Source organism: Podarcis cretensis (genome assembly GCF_951804945.1).
Source record: "Podarcis cretensis genome assembly, chromosome: 3".
In the NCBI taxonomy this organism is placed as follows: domain Eukaryota; kingdom Metazoa; phylum Chordata; class Lepidosauria; order Squamata; family Lacertidae; genus Podarcis; species Podarcis cretensis.
This window is the reverse complement of record NC_137172.1, coordinates 39959458-39981197: the sequence shown is the minus strand read 5'-3', so window position 1 is coordinate 39981197 and position 21740 is coordinate 39959458. Positions and strand designations below refer to the sequence as shown.

The 21740-nt window shown below is 44.5% G+C and overlaps 1 protein-coding gene across 3 annotated transcripts in view; it reads left to right on the top strand.

Annotated features, from left to right (window-relative positions):
- The window catches only part of CAPN11 (calpain 11), a 31450-nt gene extending 10378 nt beyond the window's left edge, over positions 1 to 21072 (top strand). For all 3 annotated transcript variants that reach the window (XM_079969246.1, XM_079969245.1, XM_079969247.1), the window contains 21 exons: positions 893 to 1183; positions 3504 to 3573; positions 4267 to 4385; positions 4972 to 5105; positions 5279 to 5447; positions 6986 to 7069; positions 7156 to 7241; positions 8271 to 8345; positions 8668 to 8828; positions 9255 to 9424; positions 9519 to 9530; positions 9994 to 10205; positions 10625 to 10664; positions 11715 to 11780; positions 12708 to 12765; positions 12865 to 12929; positions 14914 to 14982; positions 15179 to 15257; positions 15932 to 16048; positions 17055 to 17113; positions 17814 to 21072. In XM_079969246.1, coding sequence (XP_079825372.1) covers positions 938 to 1183; positions 3504 to 3573; positions 4267 to 4385; positions 4972 to 5105; positions 5279 to 5447; positions 6986 to 7069; positions 7156 to 7241; positions 8271 to 8345; positions 8668 to 8828; positions 9255 to 9424; positions 9519 to 9530; positions 9994 to 10205; positions 10625 to 10664; positions 11715 to 11780; positions 12708 to 12765; positions 12865 to 12929; positions 14914 to 14982; positions 15179 to 15257; positions 15932 to 16048; positions 17055 to 17113; positions 17814 to 17840 — 2118 coding nt within the window. In that variant the 5' untranslated portion in view covers positions 893 to 937 and the 3' untranslated portion in view covers positions 17841 to 21072. The remainder of the gene's footprint in view (positions 1 to 892; positions 1184 to 3503; positions 3574 to 4266; positions 4386 to 4971; positions 5106 to 5278; positions 5448 to 6985; positions 7070 to 7155; positions 7242 to 8270; positions 8346 to 8667; positions 8829 to 9254; positions 9425 to 9518; positions 9531 to 9993; positions 10206 to 10624; positions 10665 to 11714; positions 11781 to 12707; positions 12766 to 12864; positions 12930 to 14913; positions 14983 to 15178; positions 15258 to 15931; positions 16049 to 17054; positions 17114 to 17813) is intronic.
- The last annotated feature ends 668 nt before the right edge of the window (positions 21073 to 21740 follow it).

Here is a 21740-nt window from a genome sequence, read left to right as displayed (position 1 = left end):
GTGGCACTCTTCCCAAAACGCTCATCCCGTCAGATGAGCTCTATTTGCTTCTTTGGTTTTCTTATTCCTGCCAGAGCTGGGGCTTCTGGGATTTCTTTTCGCTGGGTCTGCAGGCATTATTGTCTCTGGCCTACAGCTGTGCACAGCTAGAAGCCATCTTCTTGTGGGCTGCCCAGAATGTCCTAACCTGATCTGTGCTCAGTAAAGGGTGTCCCCCAGGCTATAGTGAGATCCATTTGCTGTGTTGCATGGCCTGCAAGCCAGTGTGGCGCATTTGTCTTCGCATGTGTGGAGGAGCCCAGGTGCAAATCACAACTTGGCCTCCAACCTGACAGAAGGCATGAAACTGGATGACCTATTTCTTGGGTTGTTGTGAAGGAATAATGAGAGGACTCTCTCTGTGTGTGTGATCCTGAGCTCCTTGTGGAAACAGTGGGGCATATAAATGGCTGGGAGTATCTTTGACAAATGCACCCAACTACATAGTTCAACCTACGGACAAATATTGTTCACAAGAGCATGAAGGCTTATTCAGTCAATGCATTGCCCTCTGTAGTCTGGAAGAATATCTCCGATTTGGTGATTTGCCCTCCCCAGTACGCAGAACAAAATGGAGAATCCCCCCCCCCCCGAAGACAGTACTACTGTTTTGGTTTTTCCTGATTAGCCATGGGGATTAGGACTGTTTTAAACTGTTTTTCAGTCTTTGGTTTGTTTGTTTTTCAAACTATATCTTATAAATAGATATTGCACTTCCTTGTTTTACCTGAAAGGCAAGACAGGAATTTTAAAATGTATAATCATAAAAACATAGATGCACATGCTGGATACCCTTAATCAGCTTCAGTAATCTGTGTCTCATCTCACAATGGATTTTTATTTTGGATTTTAGGAGTGTTGCTGAGGTATCCATTGCCCGCACCCTGCTTGCTGTGCCATGATGCCTTTTGGAGGAATGGCTGCCAAACTAGAATGGAACCGTTTGCGGGCTGAGGGTGTGGGCCAGCACAACAATGCTGTTAAGTTCCTCGGCCAAGATTATGAGACCCTGAAGCAGCAATGTCTGGAGAGCGGCACCTTGTTTGAGGACCCACAGTTTCCTGCCATCCCCTCAGTCCTTGGATTCAAGGAGCTGGGGCCAAATTCTTCTAAAACCCGTGGAGTTCGCTGGATGCGTCCTTCGGTGAGTACCTGGCCATCTGCTTGAAGGGACCCTCGGAGGACCACTTTGACCTGCTGTTCTGCATTCTGTTAGCAGCTTTTATTAAAAGCCTCTTTGTTCATGGATCCGACTGTAGCATTTATTATCATTATTATTTGCTTCTGGTGGCCTCTTTCCATCTTCTAATTAGTCCCGCTTTTCTCATTTGGACCTCTTGCTTTGCCCCTTCAATAAATTTTAGTTGACTCTGGGATCCAGCCCAACTTCAAATGCATCTGAGCTTGCAGAAGATCGTCTAGTCTACAAAAGGGGTGGAGAAATGCCAGACAACCAATTTCCGCACTTGAATATTCACTACAATAGAACTCTCTAGAGTTCCCAGCAGCTTCCTTTGTATCGATGGCACAGGTCCATGTTTTGGAGCCATTATTTAGTTCAATAGGATTGTCCATTTTGCTTCAAGGTTTGGGGTATGTAGCAACATTTATATGCAAAGTCTCCCTCTAAGCTTTGGTATGGCCTGGTTCTTGGTGAGGAAAAAGTAGAACCGTAATAAGGCATAGGAAGAAATCCTTTGATACAAGCATATGAGATCTGCGCGAGCTGGTGCAAACCAAATCATAGATGATGATATCCAGTCAGCTGTGGACTCACAGCCTTAAACAAGCTGCTGTCTCACATTCCCCATCTATTATAAGGTGACAAAAATGCTGGCCTGCATACTGTATTTTTTTGTGTATAAGATGCCCCCATGTATAAGACGACTCCTATTTTTTGGAACCCAAAATTTAGAAATTGGGCCAGAGCCCGAACCCAAGCCTGGGCCACGAAAGCCAGAGCCCAAACCCTGCCCAGACCATCTGCGCCAGAGTCCGAGCTTGAACCCGAGTCCAGGCAGCCTGCACTCAACCCTGAACCCCTGTATATTCACCATCTGGGTATAAGACAGCCCCCAATTTTTGACTAAAAGTTTTAAGCAAAAAACATTGTCTTATACATGGAAAAATATGGTATTTATTGTAAACTTGGTACACTCCTTATGTTGATAGACTATTGTTTCCATAATCTCTGACCATTGGTCATGCTGGCTGGAACTGATGGGAATTGTAACATCTGGAGGGCCACAGGTTAGCCAGCTCTCTCTCCCCCTCTCCCCGAATGGATAGATGGGTGTGTATTCAACTAAGTTTTTTTCAGAGTACAAATTAATGAATATGATTATGTTGGGTCCATTGATTTCAATGGGTCTACCCTGAGTAAAACTTGTTTGAGATTATAGGTGGTATTCAACAAGAAGAAAACATTGTCTGCTCACATTAATCTTTTTAAGACAATCAATCCTGACTTAAACATGTATATTAATATAAGCAATCCACATGTCTACTTGTTCACATGTAGAAAGAGCAATGAGATATTCAGGGTGGGTGGTAGTTGTTTATGCTTCCAGCCTTGAAGTATAAACCTCTTTGCAGCCATAAGGTTTTGCAGGTTCTGCTTCCGCTGCCTATCTGTAATCCCCACACCACAGAAATATAATTTAAAAGTGTGTGAACACCTTCAAATATCAAGGATTTCCCCCAAACTAAAGTTAAAACTAACGATTTCTGGTCAGAAAATAGGGCACCACAAAACACAGTCATAGTGTATGGCTCAAAAATGTATTATCAGCATTAGATTGCCAGCATCTGCCTGAACTGGCCACCTGTGCTTTAAATGGTCTGGGCGATAGCAGCTGCCTGGCTCAACCAAACTCTGATGCCAACCATTCATTACTGTACTTCAGTGCCAAACTGAACCAGGAGATGTTCCAACATAGAGTCTCCCTTAAAGGCCAGAAGCTTTCACAAGTAACAGAATACTTCATTGAATGTGTTAGATTTAGTTTCTAGATTCTGCTGGTTTTGGTTTTTGTAAAAAACACTCTCCTTTTTTGTTATGGCACTTTACCTTTTTATGTAAAGCACTGCAAAAATAGGTCCTCAACAAAGAACTTGTGCAATGTATTCATTTCTCACATGCACAGTAAAATAAAGGAAAAGAAAGTTGCAAGAATCCTAAGATTTGTGTGTGTGTTCTTAAACTCTCCAGAATACATTTAGACCAACCCATAACCCAAGAAACCAGAGCAGGGAGGTCAGAGAGAGAGGAGATTTTAAAAAGAAGAGCAGCACTGAAGTGGGAGAAAGGAACACTATCTGGATCTGAGCCATAACAGTCTTTGCCTGTCTCCGTTTAAGGATGTTGCATTCATGTTGTGTATTCAGTGCTCCCACTATGTGTGTATGAGTATTCTGAAGAACCCAGCCACAGTTTATATTCCATTTTTCTTTCCTCTTTGCAGGAAATTGTGGATGACCCCCAGTTTATCGTTGGAGGTGCTACAAGGACAGATATCTGCCAGGGGGCTCTGGGTGAGTAATGTGTGTTTATCCCTTGGATTGAGAGGGAAGCTGGAGGCACCATAAATGAATCTTAAAAGCAAGAAAGTATATTCCAAGTTTTCTGGTGATTTCAGATGATGAGGAATTTGCTGATACTGAAAACCTAGAGAAGAAATAAGGATATTAGGAATCCAGGTCCACTGGGAAACTGAGGCTTCATTCAGACAGCACTTCATTCCTTCCCCCTCCTCCCCTCGCCCCCCGGCAAAGTTTATGTGATCTTTCACATAACATAACGGCCACTTCTGGAAGTGCAGCGGAAGTTTAGTGCTCATTCCCCTATTAATTGCTTCCAGGGAAAATCCGTTTGCAACACCATTAACTGGGAGGGGGGAGGATGGAAATTTGGGGTGGTATGCCAACATAACTACTCTTTCCTGCCATTTTCGTGGGGGAATCATAGCGCACATGAGCATAAAGGGTGGGATTGTGGGAACATGTCTGCTGTCTGCGTTTGTGTACCACTATGCTTATGGGAGTGAGTGGAATTTAGTGTGACCTGGGCAGTCTATCAGTCAAAAAGCCACTGTTCCATAATGCAGCTAGTAATGCAGTGTAAAAGGAATGTCAGAAACTGGGACAAAAGTGTCACCAGGAAAACTGGTTCAGCAATCCCCACATCTGAATGCAGCCTGAGTTGACATCTATTTCCTTATTTATCAGGTGACTGCTGGTTGCTAGCTGCTATTGGTTCCTTGACTCTCAATGAGGAACTTTTGCACAGGGTTGTACCCCATGGACAAAGCTTTCAGGAGGACTATGCGGGCATCTTTCACTTCCAGGTAAGGCTCATCTTTCCCACAGAAAGTGCTTCAAAGGAAAGCCTGTCTCACAGGTGGATGGGACCCTAAGCTATGGAAAATGTAAAGCTGCAAACAGAGGAAGCCTTGGCTAAGAAGTGGAGTTATTGCTGAAGGGATAGTTGCCCTGTTTGAACCTAATGTCTACTGTCCCATTACCTCAACCCAATCAGCAAAGCTCATAGCTCAGTGGTAGAGTACATCCTTTGGATGCAAACCATCATCAGTTCAAGCCCTGGCATCTCCAGGTAGAGCTGGGGAAGAACATCTAAGACCTGGGAAAGCCACTGCCAGGCAATATATATTTTACTAAGGTGGTGTAGTCCTCTTCCAGTTTAGTGGTGGAGTCTCTTGAGCCTGAGCACCTATCTCGATGCAGCAGTACCGAAGGTGCAGGCTTCTTCAGGAGGATTGAGTTGTTGTTGTTGTTGTTGTTGTTGTTGTTGTTAATAATAATAATAATAATAATAATAATAATAGATGGAGTGATGGTCTGATTCTGACTGGACCATCTTGCTATGTTACTCTGCCTTACCTCATTATTATTCTCCGACTTCTTATTCTTCAGATCTGGCAGTTTGGTGAATGGGTGGATGTAGTGATTGACGATCAGCTGCCAACCAAGGATGGAGAGCTGGTGTTTGTGCACTCAGCAGAGTGCCAGGAGTTCTGGAGTGCTCTGCTGGAAAAAGCTTATGCCAAGTGAGTGCTGCCTCAGCACAGGTTATGCCCTTTTGTGGTTTTCCCAGCAAGCCCTGGTTTGGATTTGTTTCCGTTGTTCTTCAACTCACCACCCTCTGTAACTGGGCCTTCCGGTTTCCAGGAGGCCAGGTTTAAGGCTAGCCTACTAACCTCCAGTTCTCTTTGCCATACAGGCTGAACGGCTCTTATGAGGCCCTGTCGGGGGGCAGCACCACAGAGGGCTTTGAGGACTTCACAGGTGGCGTGGCAGAGATGTACGATCTCAAGAAGCCACCTCGCGACTTGTGCAGGATCATTTCCAAGGCTCTTGAGAGGGGATCCCTGCTTGGCTGTTCCATTGATGTAAGCAGTGCCCCAAAGAGGGAGCTTGTGGGATGTTCCAGATGTGGAATCAAAGCGGGGCAGCGGAGGGAGATCTGGCTTCCCTGATCTGGCTCTGATATTTGTTCTGAGGCCAGGGATTCGGTCAATGGAAACCTGTCAGAGTAGAACAGTAGAATAGGCCCAAATGTTAACTCAAGTCTCTGTTTGTATGTGAAGTTCCTTTTCTCACGTTCATCTGTAGCAAGAGACATTTGGTTGGTGCCCCCTTGTGTTAGGAAAGTGTACGGACAACCACCCTGTTTCAGGCAAATACAGTACAGTTCAGGTTGCCATTTTCTTTTACTCTTTAGTTGAGTTCTTTTAAAAGTTAGAAAACAATGACGTGCAAAACAGGGGCATATGAATAGTCTTATTATGTGCAAATTAGTCAGCTGAGATCCATGCTTGACTGACCATTGTCTGGGATGTTTGCCAAACACACATCTTTTAATTATTCCTGTGTTTTTAAAATGCGAGGAGAGAAAAGCAAATTGGTGACCACACACAAGTGCACACCAGTCTAAGCAAGAGAAATGGAATGGTGCCAAGTTGTGAAGGAGGAATGCCTCTGAGCCAAGCTTCCTACGCAACAGCTTTTCCTTTCTCCATACCCACTCTTATTGCCCTGCATGCCTGCTCACACATTGTCCACAGGGTGACCTTCTATAAATGTCCATTTGTGAGTTGTAATAAGTCATCCCCCCTCACACTCCATACTGTTGTGGAGAAAAGCAGTGCCAAGTAAGCCAGAAAAATGAATGAGGGCTACATCCCATATATATATTATGATCTAGTGGGCCAGAACTAATCTGTACATTTTCAGTGCGTTTACTTTTCACTGTTTGTGTATTCTGAATAATACAAGTGGCCAATTGGTGAATAGCTTGCAGCTAATCTATGGAATAGCTTTATGTTGTAAAATGGGGATGGGTGAAGCTGTAGCCCTCCAGATAGTGTTGATTTCCAATTCCCATCAGGCCAGCCAGTGTGGCCAGTGATGATGGGAGTTGTAGTCCCAACAAGAACTGGAGGGCTGGAGGTTCCCCATCCCTGCTATAGAATGTTGCCTTCAAATGTGAAAAGCTGGTCTTCTCTTGTTGAAAAAGTAAAGAAATCGACCTGGATGTCGTCAGCACTCCCAGTGATGTTTCACCCAAAGTTCTCTGTCAAGTTTCCAAATAACAGTTTTCCAAAGGTCAAAGCCTACACCCACTAAAGGGCCCTTTTCCTATGGAACCTATGGAAACTGAGCATCTTTTGACATAGATGCTGTAATGCCTGCAGCCTTACTCCATGACTTTTGCATCCTTCTGAAATGAACGGGCTTGTAAGAGTTCACAGCCTCTTCAACATTGTGAATGAACTTTTCACTGAGGCAACTAGGATATACAGGAACCAACACCGAGCTGTGAACTGCTGCTGGTACATTGTGTTTAGCAGCCATTTTAGTCCGTTGCCTTTTGGAGAGAGGGGAGGTTTAAGCCTTTTGACCAGTGCCATATATCCTCTCTCTTCAGATCACAAGTGCATTTGACATGGAAGCCATTACCTTCAAGAAACTGGTGAAGGGCCATGCCTATAGCGTCACAGGATTGAAGAATGTGAGTTTCTCTTCAAGGGGCTGTGGAGACCAATTCAAGGGCTTTAGCCATGTGTGTCGGTTGTCTTAATACCTTAACTTTGACAGGTGGACTATCGTGGCCGGCAGGAAGCGCTCATTCGCATAAGGAATCCCTGGGGTCAAGTGGAGTGGACTGGAGCCTGGAGTGATAGGTGGGTTGGACGTGTTCCTGCAGCAACATTAGTAGGTGCCGTGCCCAACTGTGACATCTGATAGCGATCCCATTTGGGATGCATCCGGGTGACACTTAAAAAAATGTTTCGCAAATGCATGTGTCATCACTCGATGACTTGAGCATCACAGGTAGAATTTCCATCTCTTTTCTAACACAGTGCTTTTTGATCCAATTAGCCATCTAATTAGATTTTAATTTGATACGGACTTGTTATTAGGAGGTGATTTAATTATTGTTTGATTTTATACCAATGTTATATATTTGATGATGATGATGATGATTGAATCTCTTCATCCATGAGCTGGAATGAAACATCAGGTTAGGGTCATGGGTAGCTGCCAAATAGAGTCAGATCATTGGACTGTTTAACTTAGAATTGTCTAAACTAACTGGAAGCAGCTATCCAGAGTTTCAGACAGGAGGGAGAATTGAACTTGCGACGTTTTGAATGCAAAGCATAGGCCTCTACCACAGCCCTTTGCTGCTACCAGATAAAACTGAAAGGAGCAACATGTCACTAAAATTCTACTCAATATTGATCCAGAGTAGATTGCAGTGTATAGTTAGCAGAGTAAAAACTTAAACACGTTGCAGGATTCTCAAAAAATAGACCGGAGGCAATTTTATTTCATCCAGCAGAGCTTTACTGCTACTGAAGACAAATGAGCAAAATGGTCACAAATGCAATACGTTCAGGATTGGCACTATCCATAAGAAATCCAGTTGCAGCAGACTTAACTTAAACTTACAATAACTTATAATAATTCTAAAGAGATAACAGAACCAGTTTAAACCAGCTGTACTCAGCTTCTCTGAAGGAATAACCCAAACATCATGAACTTTCTGCTTGTTTCTTTCACACAGAGAAGCTTCAAGAACCCTCTTGAATTAATTAGAATAGGAAAGATCTCCACACATCAGATCAATACTTTCTGCACTAAGAAATGCAAACTGACACAACATGGGGAGGATGCACAGCGTAACTATCTTTCTGTTGCTATCTTAGCTCTTCTGAGTGGAACGAAGTGGACCCCGATCAGAGGGAAGAACTGCAGCTGAGAATGGAAGATGGTGAATTCTGGTGAGTTCTGAGACTTGTGGCACTGTTTGTTCCTGGTGTGCACACACAGAGAGACATACAGATACCCCAAATAATTCCTAATTCTGCAGTGGGATATGCAGATGTGTTTGATGCCAATTAATTGCCTCTTTAAAAAAAACAGAGCAAAACAAAACACCCATAGCTCCTTTCTGTTTGTACCCCAAAGTTGTTTAAAGAGTAGGTGTGGAAAGTGTTTTCTTTTGGCTTCAAGGTTCTTCAAGCATTTGAGCAGCATTGCGCTTGCTCTGCCTGATTCTCCTCTCTGCCCTGTGACTTCAAACATACCTTTTTGTCCCTGCAGGATGTCCTTTCGAGACTTTCTACGTGAGTTTTCCAGGCTGGAGATCTGCAACCTCACCCCCGATGCTCTGACCAAGGATGACATGAGCAGATGGCATACCACCCTGTTTGAGGGTACCTGGCGCCGAGGCAGCACAGCAGGAGGCTGCAGGAACCACCCAGGTAACAGCTGCTGCCTATTGTTTGTCCGCCCTCTTTGGTGCTGATGGACTAGTAAAGTGACTCCCACATTCTGCAGAGGTGTGATATATAAATTCACCATCCTGGAGCCTCTGCTTGAGCCACGATTTGTAGCCTGATGTCCCCCTCTCTGGATGCCTTAGTTGTGGAAAACTACCTTGGGTTACCACTGTAGTTTCGTAAAAAAAGAAATAGATGAGGAAAGATAGGAAGAAGTAGCAAATCAAGATGAATACTGGTTGCTTTCAAATCTTGATAACCTTGTAGTATATTGTGAGGCTAGTTACTTGACTGTAGGCTTTTATTGACTCGTAGCAAACTGAAACAGTTAATCTAGGTATACAGTCACTACACACCAGTACAAAACAAACACAAGATTGTGCACCATCTTCCCTCTCCCCCTTGCAGCCACATTCTGGATTAACCCCCAGTTCAAAATCAAGCTCTTGGAAGAGGATGACGACCCAGACGACAATGAATTGGCTTGCAGCTTCTTAGTGGCCTTGATGCAAAAGCACCGGCGGAAAGCACGTAAAGCTGGGGGAGACATGCACACCATTGGCTTTGCAGTCTATGAGGTAACCCCATGTGGCTTCCTGGTGTGCCCTTTTGAGCATCATCACTTAATAGGAGTGCATTCCTAACCTTTGCCTGCTTTCTCTCTGTGTGCAGGTTCCTGAGGAGGTATGCCCTGAGCCACCGAAATCCCATTACTGAATTGTGTGCGAGAATGAAATGGGTTGAGGCCACAGAGTGCTGTTCCCTATTCTGGATGGAATCTGAAACGTGTACCTTCCTCCTGCTTGATGCAAACAGAGACCTATAATGTTGTGCACAGCTCTTTGATGGCTGCAGACCAAATGGTCCAGGCTGTATAGTTTCTAAGCTAGAAAGGGGGGTCCAATTCTGCACTGGATGCATCAACAAATTAAACAAAATCAGTAAATGTGTGGTGGTTGCATGATTTTAGATGGGTTTGCCAGATGCCTTCACGAGACTTTAAAGTGGGATTGTAGTGCTTTAAATGCATGGTGTGATTGTATGTTTCTAGATATGCATGTGATGCCTAGGCCGTTGTCATCAGATGAAGGAGGTGGCTGCCCCTTTGCCGCCCTGTATAATATACCTGAACTGTTTCCTGTTCCAGAACCAGGGCTGCCAGAGTATTCACCTGAAGAAGGAATTTTTCCTGAGGAACCAGTCTCGGGCGCGTTCAGAGACCTTTATCAACCTGCGGGAGGTGAGCAACCATATCCGCCTTCCCCCAGGCGAATACATCATCGTGCCCTCCACCTTTGAGCCTCACCAGGAAGCAGACTTCATCCTGCGCGTATTCACGGAGAAGCAGTCAGACACAGAGTGAGTGCATGCCTTCGGTGTGAGCTACTATCATCTCCTAGGTCTTTGTAAGGGGTGTATGAGCTTTCCTCGGGACTCAGCTATGTTTCTGTAAAGATGCCAGTTGACTTTTGGGGGGTTAAGAAAAGCAGAAGATACTCATCTGAGCTCTAGATGTTGGACAAAAGACTCAAAAGCTAGTTGAGGAATGGACCTGACTTGTATTCCACCCATTGTCTTTATCCTCACAGTGGCTTTCCGTGTTTTGCTGCCTGAGTGAGCTGCACAGCAAACTTCCAGATACATCCATTGGGACTGCTGTCTTGAATGGGGACAGTCAAAGTGGAGATGTGTCCTACCATATCTCTTGCCCTTCTGCCAGGCCCTCCTCCATCTTCTAAGAACTAGAGGCTTTCCTAACATTGTTCTTTCTTCCCCAGGGAGCTGGATGAGGAGATCAGCGCAGATCTGCCTGATGAGGTAACACTCCAACCCAAGACGGGCAGTTTTAAGTGTCAAACCTCCCTCTTTTTTAATTCTGACTTATTTATGAGAGCATCTAAGTGTTTGTGTGTGTGTGTGTGTGTGTGTATTCTGCACATTTCACTGTATCTGGGTCTTAAAGCAGTTTACAAAAAGTGAAAACAATACAGTGTACAAAATTTAAAACATCAAAGATGATAATACCAAAACAAGTATTCATGGTGCGAATGCCTCCTGGAACAAAATGGTTCTAACTAAACGTGTGAAGCTTAGCAGGGACAATGCCTGTCTGATTTCTAGTGTGAGGGAGTTCCATAGAGTTGGGCTCGCTACATTCAAGGCACGACTCCAGTGTTGGATTAGGAGCTGGGAGAGCAGTGTTCGAATTCCCACTTGGCCGTGAAACTCACTGGTTGACCTTTCAGCCTACCCCACAAGGTTGTTGTGGAGATTAAAGGGGGAGTGATGTATGCCACCTTGAGTGCCAAAGTTGGGCTAGGAAGCAATAAATAAATAATACTTTGGTCCATGGGGGGTGATCTCTGTAATTGGCTTGGAACATAAAGGGGCAAGGTGGTTCTTAAGGTATCCTGGGCCTTAGTTGCTCAGGGCTTCGTACACCAGTACAAACAGCTTGAACCTGGCCTTTTCCCATTATCCATCTAACTGCAGCAATCTGCTCTAGATCAAGCTTTGAGATGAGTCCCAAGGACAGCTCCCCATAAAGCAGTAATATAGTCTTGGGTTACTGTATAAATCACCTGCACATAATAAAATACTTTGTTGAGCATTTGGCTAATGTCCATTCACGCCAATGTTCCTCCTTCTTAAAGCTACATTTTAAATAAACATTGTTGGTTAAAACAGCTTGGGATGAAGCATGGAGAATTAAGGGAAGGGAGAAAGCCAGCTGATGGAAAGTGAGAAGATAGCATTTAATGATGGGAGTGTGTAAGATGCTGTCAGTGGTTTTTGAAGATAGCTAGAGGGGAAATTAGGTAGTCAGAGCAGTGCTTCACCTGCTGGTCCTGGTTTTTGTTTCCTCAGGAAGAGATATCTGAGGATGACGTGGACGAAAACTTCAAGAACATGTTCCGGCAGCTTGCAGGAGAGGTAGGTACTGTGACTCAGCATTCCTGTCAGTTTCTTCCCCAGGTGCTGTGTGCAGCTAGCAGGTAAAGTAGCGCCAGTGGCTTTGACAATGTGGAAGTGAGAAGGTGTTGAAGGAGCCTGTTCACTGTAGAAAGAGGACTTCACTTGGATCAGAGACCTCTCTGAGGGATGCCCCAAAGTCGCCTTCCTTCAACCTCATCTACCTCACAGGGGTATTGTAGAGATGAAATGAGGGTGACAGAGGCATGCACATAGAACTTGGAGAATGGAGGGAAAGTTGAGGGGAAGCACAATAGATAAATATCATTGAACAGAAGCATGCTTGTGATCTCTGGAGGAAGATGGCAATAGTTCATTGGAATATGAATTTGAGGCTGAAGGGCTCATAGTCCGGACAAATTTCCATGACTACTTCAGTGACTTAGCCTTCCTCGGTGTTGTCCAGAACCATCTCTTAATACTAGGGATGCTTGAAGAATTTAGTTTCTGAATTCTGATACAAACGGACTGGGACTGAGTTTCAAATCAGAAAGCAATGCTTTGAATTTTGTGATGCCATTCTTGGCTCAAAAAACGTATACCAAAACATGTAAATAAATCTGTTTTGTATGTTTAGAAACCCATTTATTGATGCAAAATGCATTTAAATACATATTTTGGAATAAAATACATATTTAAATATTAATTTTGCTGTAGATTAAAAAAACAAACAGAATTGCAGATTGGTGTGTAAACAGGGCACAGTGAACTTACGAATAGACATGTATGTGAAATCAACATGGATTGTAGATAGAGTGATCCATTCATTCCTATGCATTGACAGGCTGCCCAAGGTGAGATCAGAGCCTGAGGAGTTAGGAATGAGCTGCTTTTGGACCCCTGAAATCAATGCCCTTCTAATGATCTGCCTTCTCTCCCTTCCTCCAGGACATGGAAATCAGTGTCTTTGAGCTCCGAACTATTCTGAACAGAGTCATTGCCAGACGTAAGTACTTCTTATTCAGACTCCTGGCCTATGCTGTGGGTGTCTCTGAACATCACATCCAAGTGTAATAACAGTGTGTCTCTTTCCTCCCTCGGCCAGACAAAGATCTGAAGACGGATGGGTTCAGCATGGATTCTTGCCGTAACATGGTCAACCTGATGGATGTATCCTTTCTGCTGAGAAGGGAGAAATGGGGAGGGTTATCTTGGTCAAAGAAAGTGGGGCAAGGATAGAAATCTGCTCATATCATAGAACTACGGGCAAAGGTAGTTTTGCGAGAGGGGGGGGGGAGTGTTCTTGTATGAAGCTTAATAGCCTAAACCTACTGACCCAAGTTTGCCCATCACAATAAGCTGTAGTTAATGGTTTTCCCTGACTTCATGTAAGTCTGCACCAGGGATCATGCTTCGTTTCATTCCCCAAAACCCAAGATTTGTGATTAGCTTACTGATTTGGAAATACCAAAAAGCAAGGAATTGTGGTTTGTTTTCTCCAAGTAGATGTGAGGAGGGAGAGAAGAGCCTCTTAGATGCTAACATGGTTTCCTTTAGATATTGTACTACAGCTTCCATCAGCTCCTGCCAGCATGGCTTCTGGTCAGGGATGGGAGTTGTGTATACCATTACCTATGTGAAGGGAGCCCCTGTGGCCTCATGATGTGTTCATCATTTACGAATGCAGAGTAGGACAACTTTTGAGGTAGTTGCCTCTTTATTCCTCTTAGTTGTAGGCAGGTGGTTGCTTGCGATTGTGCAGCCTCTCTGTGTATAGTTTGTCCTAGCCATATAGCAGGCCTGAGACTTCTTGTAACTTGCAATTTTTAGGATATTGTGGGAGCCGATCTGTGTTAGTTAAATGCAGATTCTCTGGCTTACTCATGGCCCCACTGCTCACAGAAGTGTATTAGGCAACTGTATTTTGTTGCAATGCCCCTCTTCATACACGTGTGTAATTAGTGTGCGTGTTGTGAGCTGTGCTTTGGAGCCAGTTGTCTGATTGTGCTTACATTAGACACTTCAATGTGTCAAGATCTTGGGAGCATTCAGCCAACAAGATAAATGTACCATGAGATGGGCCTTGTTTTTTCTTTCTTTCTTTTCCAAATTAATACAGTGGTACCTCGGGTTACAAACACTTTGGGTTACAAACTCTGCTAACCCAGAAGTAGTACCTTGGGTTGAGATCTTTGCCCCAGGATGAGAATGAAAATTGCGCGCCGGCAGCAGCAGGAGGCCCCATCAGTGAAAACGCGACTCAGGTTAAGAACGGTTTCAGGTTAAGGACGGACCTCCGGAACGAATTAAGTTCGTAACCCGAGGTACCACTGTACAAATAAAAAATAATTAATTTAATTTAATACATTTTTAAAAAATCTGGTTTCCCACTCCTGTTGCCAACATATGCCCATCTCTTCTGTTGTTGCCACATTCTTTTCTCTTGAAATCCTCTTAAAATCGCTAGATGTAGATGGGCCTTGTTTTTTCAGTACTGGAATGAAAAATATGGAGAAATATTTTCTGTTGCTAGCCCTTTCTTGCTAAAATAGAACACTATCATTATGTAAATTTTCTTTCCCTTCTCTTCTACTTCACTTTTCATTTCATGTTCCCCCTCTTCTTTATTTTTTGGAAGTGAAAGTGTGTGTGTATATCTCATTCACTCAATATCATTGTGGCCTAGTGCACAATTCCTAGCTGTGCATACCTGCTATTCTCGCTTAAATAGAGTGTTTCACTCAATTGTACAGAGCAGTTCAGAAGTGCAGCTGCTCCAAGCTGGCAGACGTGTGGCACTGATAACTGCAAACGCATTAGGCTGTCTTGTGTCCAACTGGAAGACAAGGGTGGGTGAGGTGAACCTGGAATCCAGCCAACACTATCTCTAGGCTTCTTTTTTCTGAACAGTTAATGAGCTTACACCCTCCTCTATTTGTGGGAATATGGTCATTTGTCCATAAGAGCATGGGCACCAAATGACGAGAACCCGCTCGCCATCCGTAAATAATCAGTCTCTCTTTTGGTGTGAGACTGATTATTTACGGATGGCGAGCGGGTTCTCCTCATCTATTCAACTCCCTCTCCAATACTTTGGGATTAGAAGTCCTCCTTTTTGCACTTAATGTCTTCCCTTGACTCTTCTGCTCTTCAGAAAGATGGCAGTGCTCGCCTGGGCCTTGTGGAGTTTCAGATTTTGTGGAACAAGATTAGGACCTGGCTGGTAAGAGAAGCAGACTTGGCTTGTGTGTGTGTGTGTGTGTGTGTGTGTGTGAGAGAGAGAGAGAGAGAGAGAGAGAGAGAGAGAGAGAGATGTGCTCAACAGAACCTTCAGTGGGAGGAAGGGGCTTAAGGATGGCAAGGGAGTGTGTGTGGAGGAAGCAGAACCTTAGCATCATCTTCTTTCTCTATCATGACAGAATGTCTTTCGCCAGCATGACCTGGACAAGTCAGGAACTATGAGCTCTTATGAGATGCGTCTGGCTTTGGAAACATGTGGTAAGCATGGAAGGGGATGTTTCCAAACACTTTGCTGGTGGGTTGCTGGGGTCCTTACCACCTGCAGACCCTAATATTTTGACTGTGCTATGTAGTCTGAATCCATGCTAGTCTCATACAATACCATTATTTTCTAATTGCTATTCAGGGCTTTTTTGCCGGGGGGGGAGGAGGGGGAGCAGAATTCATTTCTCAGAATCTGAACACAGAACTACTAAATAATGCCATCTGAGAAGGAGTGATGGTCCTTCTTCTCAGACTTCCTGTGTGGAAGGAGTTCGGCCTTTTGTTTCTAGTGCCATAGCCTTACTGGAACAGCTTTGGATTTGGCAGCATTCATCAGAACTGCATGTGGGTAGAAAAAACTATTCTGTGATTTGAGAAAGAAAATTCTCCTACAGCATTCTTTTTTTTTTAATTCAGGAAGGACATTTGGCAACATCTGTGTGGTAAATATAGGTGCAATCTTAGACCAATACAATGATCCTGTTCCCTGTTCTCTTCAGAAGCCAAGTTTTCACACTCTTCCCCTCCCCTCCTGGGGGGGGGGGTTATTGAACTAGTTTTATTGAACTAGTTTTTTTGGCCTTGACTCTTATGCTGAACCTCATTAAGGCAGAGAAGGCCTCCATTTCTTTCAAGCTGGTTTAACACTCCCATTTCTACCTTTTCAGGCTTCAAACTGGACAACAAGTTGCACCAAGTGGTGGTGGCACGTTATGCTGACGAGTCACTGGGCGTGGACTTTGATAACTTCGTCTGTTGCTTAGTCAAGTTGGAGACGATGTTCAGTAAGTGGTTCTGGAGCTGGGCCTGAGAAGGGAGCGATCTCCCTGGGCAGTCTGCCCAACGGCGTGTAGGAACACGCCTTTAGGCCTGAAGTGCACACACTTGTATTTCTCTATTGGTGGCAGTTGGTTGTGTAAAACGGCCATCCCAGACAAACTATTCTTTTGGGGTATAGGTAACGGCTACACAGCTATCACTCCTTATTAATTTCAGCTGGGTTTCTCCTTGGGAGAAAAGGGGAGGAAGTAGCTCCCTCCAGACAGGCTGCTGCTTGTGGTAGGCCTTAGATAATATCTTAGAGGTTATCACTTTCCTCTGGTAGTGGTTATATGGGCTCAGAGGGGACATAACACCCCACACACTTGGCTTGTCAGTGTTTCTGCTGTAATGGAGATTCTGCCAACAGTGAGGATCAATTTGAGCCCCTCTTGGCTTTTGAAGTGTGATGGTGTTTCGCCTAAGGATGTAACGTATCCTGGTTCCTGGTATATAACAGATTCTCAGTGTACCAACTCCTTGCCAGGTTTTGAAGGGCAAGTCTCATTTTGACAGGGTTTAGGTAAGAACATTATAAGTCAGGAGCCAAGAGCCATGTATAGCTCACCGCTATGACAAGAAGGATATTTTAACACTGGCCAGCAGGCCGCCAACTGAATGCATCAAGAAAAATCAACAGGCAAGGAAATGTTTTGAGTAGGCATTTTTAATATTCATTGTGCCTACATGCCATTGAAGATCAGTTCAGTGCTTACGGGATTTAGCTGAGGCCCAATTCCAGGCATCCTTGGACAGGCCATTTTGGAAGTGGTGGTCTGCCTGTGGAGCTCCATCCCTAGATATGTTTGTATAGTGCCTACTTGTTTTGTATTTAAAACTTCAATTTAAAAGGATCTGGATTGCTCCAACCTTTATTTGTAAGTTTCCTTAGGGACCATCTTGATGAGATCAGATGGAACAGAAGTCCTTTCAATGACTGATCACCTTGTGTTTTCTCTTAAAACTCTGTAGGATTCTTCAATAGCTTGGATCCTGAAGGCAGTGGGAGTGCTGTGATGAACCTCGGCGAGGTAAGAAAACTGAGGCAGGACTTGAAAGGTGACAGAAAGTGCGTTCACAATATTGCAGCCCTGCTGTCCCTTTTGGAGCTCCTGTCATGCGTTAAATGTGCAGAGGGCACTTAATTGATTGCACCAAACTATTCATTGGAAAGGCTGGCCACTGAGAAACTGGAAGGGATGAGAAGGTTGACAGCAGAAGGCTAGATGGGGAGAAGTGGCAGGAATGAAGAGGAATAGCCCATGTTTTTGCCATGTTGTGTGGAGAGAACCATTGTGTTTTGGTGATGGGTTGAAAATGGATAGTAAAGGAGGAAGAGAAGATAAAGGTCCAAGGACTAGTGCCTTGTTAGTTTGATGGCGAAGTGAGGTGCTAGTCTCAGACAGCTAATAAATCTAGGGAGACAGTGGAGGCAGCTCCCTGGCTGTTCCTGCTGTGTCCCTTAGCTATGCCCTTCTGCTGGAAGCCTGTTCTGCAACTCCTCATCTAGTCTATTGTCCTCAGACGTGGTGGAGGACTGTATTAAAGTAAGATTCAACTTAAATCCAGTAGAGTTCATTGGGTAGGGTACCATCTTGTCCTTTGCCTCAGGTAGCCAAATATCTTGGGCCACGCCTGAGTCAGATTGAGGTGGTACGGGGAGCAGTTTATGGTCCATCTACCTTCTGGGCCCTCACAAGTGTATTCACTCTTGCTTTCCTTCCCTCACAGTGGCTGATGTTCACAATGTGCGGCTAAAGAAGAGACAGGCGTTTGCTGAGATGACCCTCTTGGACTGGGCTGCCCCAAGTGCCTCCCTTACGTCAGGCTGACTGACCTAGGATGGCCCATTATCCCTATTTCTTCCTCTTACCTCCTCATTCCCAAGCTCAGAGCCTGCTTCCATTTTCCCCCTCCATGAAACAGACACAGCCGGTACCCTGTGATTTAAGCTCCCTTACATCACTTACTTAGAGGGATCAAAAAGCTCTTCTATGGGAGCTGGGCAGAGAAGGAACAGCTCTTATCCTGCTGTGAGTGTGGCTTGTGGTAACAGCAGCACTTAGGCGATCAGGGGGTAATGAGAGAAGCGCATGGGTGCATGTTGGGCCATTGCATGCAGACATTAGTGTAGCTATACCTTTTGCCAGGAGGGGGCCTGCCTGCCTTCACAGTTATCAAAAGGAGGCAGGGGTGGGGTTGTGTTGCTTCTTCTCAAAGGTTGGCCTTTCCGTACTCACTGGCTACTGGCAATTTGGATCTTGCACAGAAATCTCGCTTGTTCTCTTGCCGCTCTGAGCATTGCAAGATCCCCTGCTCTGCTTTTCTCTAGTAAACTTGGTGGCAGGATGAAAAGGGATCTGTGTCCTTAATTTAACTCTCAAAGAGTTTTCTGCAGTGATGGCATGACCTCCAGAGCTGGTGCCAAAGGGTGGTGAAGTCAGTGATTTTCCAAGACCAATAACAGGCCCCACTGCCCACACGTGCCACCATTCTCACTTTGCACAGAACATCCATGGAGGTTGGAGGCACAGGAACATAGGAAACTGCCTTGGTCCATCTAGCTCAGCATTTCTACACTAACTGGCAGTGTGTCTCTCCAAGTATATTCTCACTTTTACTAGGAGATGCTGGGGATTGCACCTGACACTTTCTGCATGCAAAGCAGACACTGTCTACCACTGAACTGCAGCAATTTGGCATTAGTGGGAGAGAGTTATCTGTTTGCACACTAGTCTCTTCAGAACTGCACTGCAGCCTCCTTGATGCTTGCATGCACACTGGTGAAAGAAGAGGGCTTTGGATAATTTCACATTTCTTCAGGTACCCAAAGCATCAGAGTTCTTGCATCGTTGGGACCCAGTACTCAAAATAAGTAATTCACGCTTTTAAAGGCCCAATTTTCAAAACGAGAAAACATCACAACTGTGGCAGTGCTTTCAATCTCATTGTTACATGTTTAGGCAAGAACCCTTTTAAAAAAGCAAAACCAAAGCATTCAAGAGTTGGGGAGGACCTTGTCACTTGAACTTTATGCAGTACCCCTAACAGGTGAAAGGATCAAGAAGTTAAGAATGAAGGATTCTGCCTCCTTGCACCTGATGGGTTAGTGACAGCTGGGAGCACCTGGCCCTGCTTTCTTGTTGGAATTGTAAGCACAGGCTTGCCTAATCATTACAAGCCTTGTGGAAGCACTTGTGGACAATAGTTTTAAAACCGTATAGTAAATACACAGATTAGCCTAAGCAAAGGGTGAAGTCCATTGTTCTGAGGACCGTTCCCATGCCTGCCTTTGACTTGCTCTGTGGCCTTGGCCAAGTCCTTTTTATGCTTTTAGCTTTCTCCTTCTTCTGAGTGGAAAAATAGATACAAATGGGGAGTGTGTTGCTCTTAGATTGCTCATTAATGCTAATGGCTACATGTAGTTGAATGCAGTGCTGCCTCTTTCATTCTTACACCTCTCCATCGGTTTCCTGTGGTGAGGACAAAGATCCCCACTTAATTGAAGTTCCAGCCCTCAGCAAGCCTTCCAGCCTAGCTCTGTAGGCAGCCTGAGGTAGGATTGGTTTTCTACTGTGACGTGTTCTCAAAATGGCTGCCTCTCTTTGGATTTACTAGTACAGAACAACTGCCAGCCTTTGGTGCTACTTTAGCATGGATCAGAATCTCCACTCTCCATTAAAAACGTCATTGAGAAAAGTGGGGTGTGGTAGAGTCCTAATATAGCAAAGCTGTATGAGATGGGGAAAGGGAAGATCTTAAAAGCCACCTGAGTTATTGCTTGATACACAAACATTGCAGTTGCCTCATTTTGGTGTCAGTTGTAATACCTGATGCAAGTGGTAGGGAGGTTATTCTTTGGATTGCACCTGTAATAGGTAGCACTTGGCCCAAGTCATACCTCATGTCTGGCTCCTGAAAGGGGGTTCTGAATTTGGTGTCCTGAGCTAAACTGGGCAGATTAAGAAAATGGGAGTCTGCTTTGCATAAATTCTGTTTCTGAGGCTGAGATTTTGAGAGGGCCAAGATGCCCTAGTAAGGTCGGAGGCAAAAGCTGCAAATAAAACAAAACATGGATGTGAGGGTTTTGTGTATCCATTCTGGGCTGAGGTCAAGTACCTCTGAGAGCAGGATAGAGAGGCGTGTGCTGAAGGCGTAAGGGTTAGAAGCCCTACTCTGCCACCTCCATGTGCAGGCTTCTCCAAACACTGCCAATGCACTCCCAGGTTAATCTCTCCCCCATCTCTCTTTAAAATTTGCCAAAAGAAAACTGAAAATGTTCTGGCTGCCAAATTCCCATGCTGCATTCTTCACTTGTCTAGCCCTTAGTCATGCTGCTTAATTCCCTACCCGTTTGAGAATGTAAAATGGGAGTTTTCTGAAGGGCACATTCAAGCCAGCTTTGCACAACCCAGCCCGCTTAATGGAAAGGAGATGCTTAGGTGAGATGCAGCCAAATTGGATTTTTCAAAAAGCAACAGTAGTGAGTTCAGATTCTACAGCAGGCATAGGCAAACTTGGCCCTCCAGATATTTTGGGACTACAACTCCCATCATTCCTAGTTAACAGGACCAGTGGTCAGGGATGATGGGAGTTGTAGTCCCAAAACATCTGGAGGGCCGAGTTTGCCTATGCCTGTTCTACAGGTCTTCCATGTACTCTCATTCTTTCCTGTCTTATATCATACTCTTCACTCCCATGAGGGCATTTCCAGCTTCTGGGTCTTTTCTTGCCTCCGTTGTGAGGAACCCACATGCAGCATATCCTCCTGCCCCATCACCAGCCCAAACCCCTTCATGGCCCCTGTCTATATCCAGGCTGCTCGTGCCCTTAGTGCTTTGTTGCAGGGACCCACAACCACCTGCTGCCTTAGAATTCCTGCAGAACTTGGCTGCGATTATAACCACTTCAGCTCAGAGAGCAGAGCTGCCTCCTCAGTCTGATTTGCGACATATGTGAAATAATAAATAGAGATATATATATCAAACTATGTATGTGTGGGTGTTGGTATGATTTAAAAAAAAAACTATTGGGAGCAAATTCACGTACTAGGAGTCATTTGAAAGGGAAGCTTTCAAACATCTACGGAATACTTTAACACACACCATACAATGCAGTGCTAACCACCTGCTTGCATTGCTAACCACCACCCCTCTCCAAAGCCAAATCTCCACAATTTGGTAGGCCTGGTTGGCTTCATCTCCAGTTCCCCCATCGTCTGCTGCTGCAATGGCCCAGCAGCTTCGAGAGTCCAGTTTGTCATCACACTTTAGTTTGCAGCAGCACCTGTCTGGCTAAGTAAACTGCAGCATGACACCATTCTGATATTTTTTGATCTACACATTAACCAACAAAAGAATAATATATGCCTGCAGGCCAAATAGTTTTCCCTGCCTTTAGAAAACTTCTATAAACTTCAGGTTTCCTTCTGTGCATTATATATTTGGGGAAGACAGGTATTTTCCAGAAATAGTTTGTGTGCAGACCAATAGGAGCAAAATAAATAGAATTTAAAACTATTTTTGTTGAGGTAGATGCAAAGCAAGTCGCAAAGCAAGTTGCAAAGCAAGTTGCAAATTGCAAGTTGCAAAGCAAATATATAATAACAGTTGCAAAGCAAATATATAATAACAGCTGTAACTCCAAGTTCAGATATAA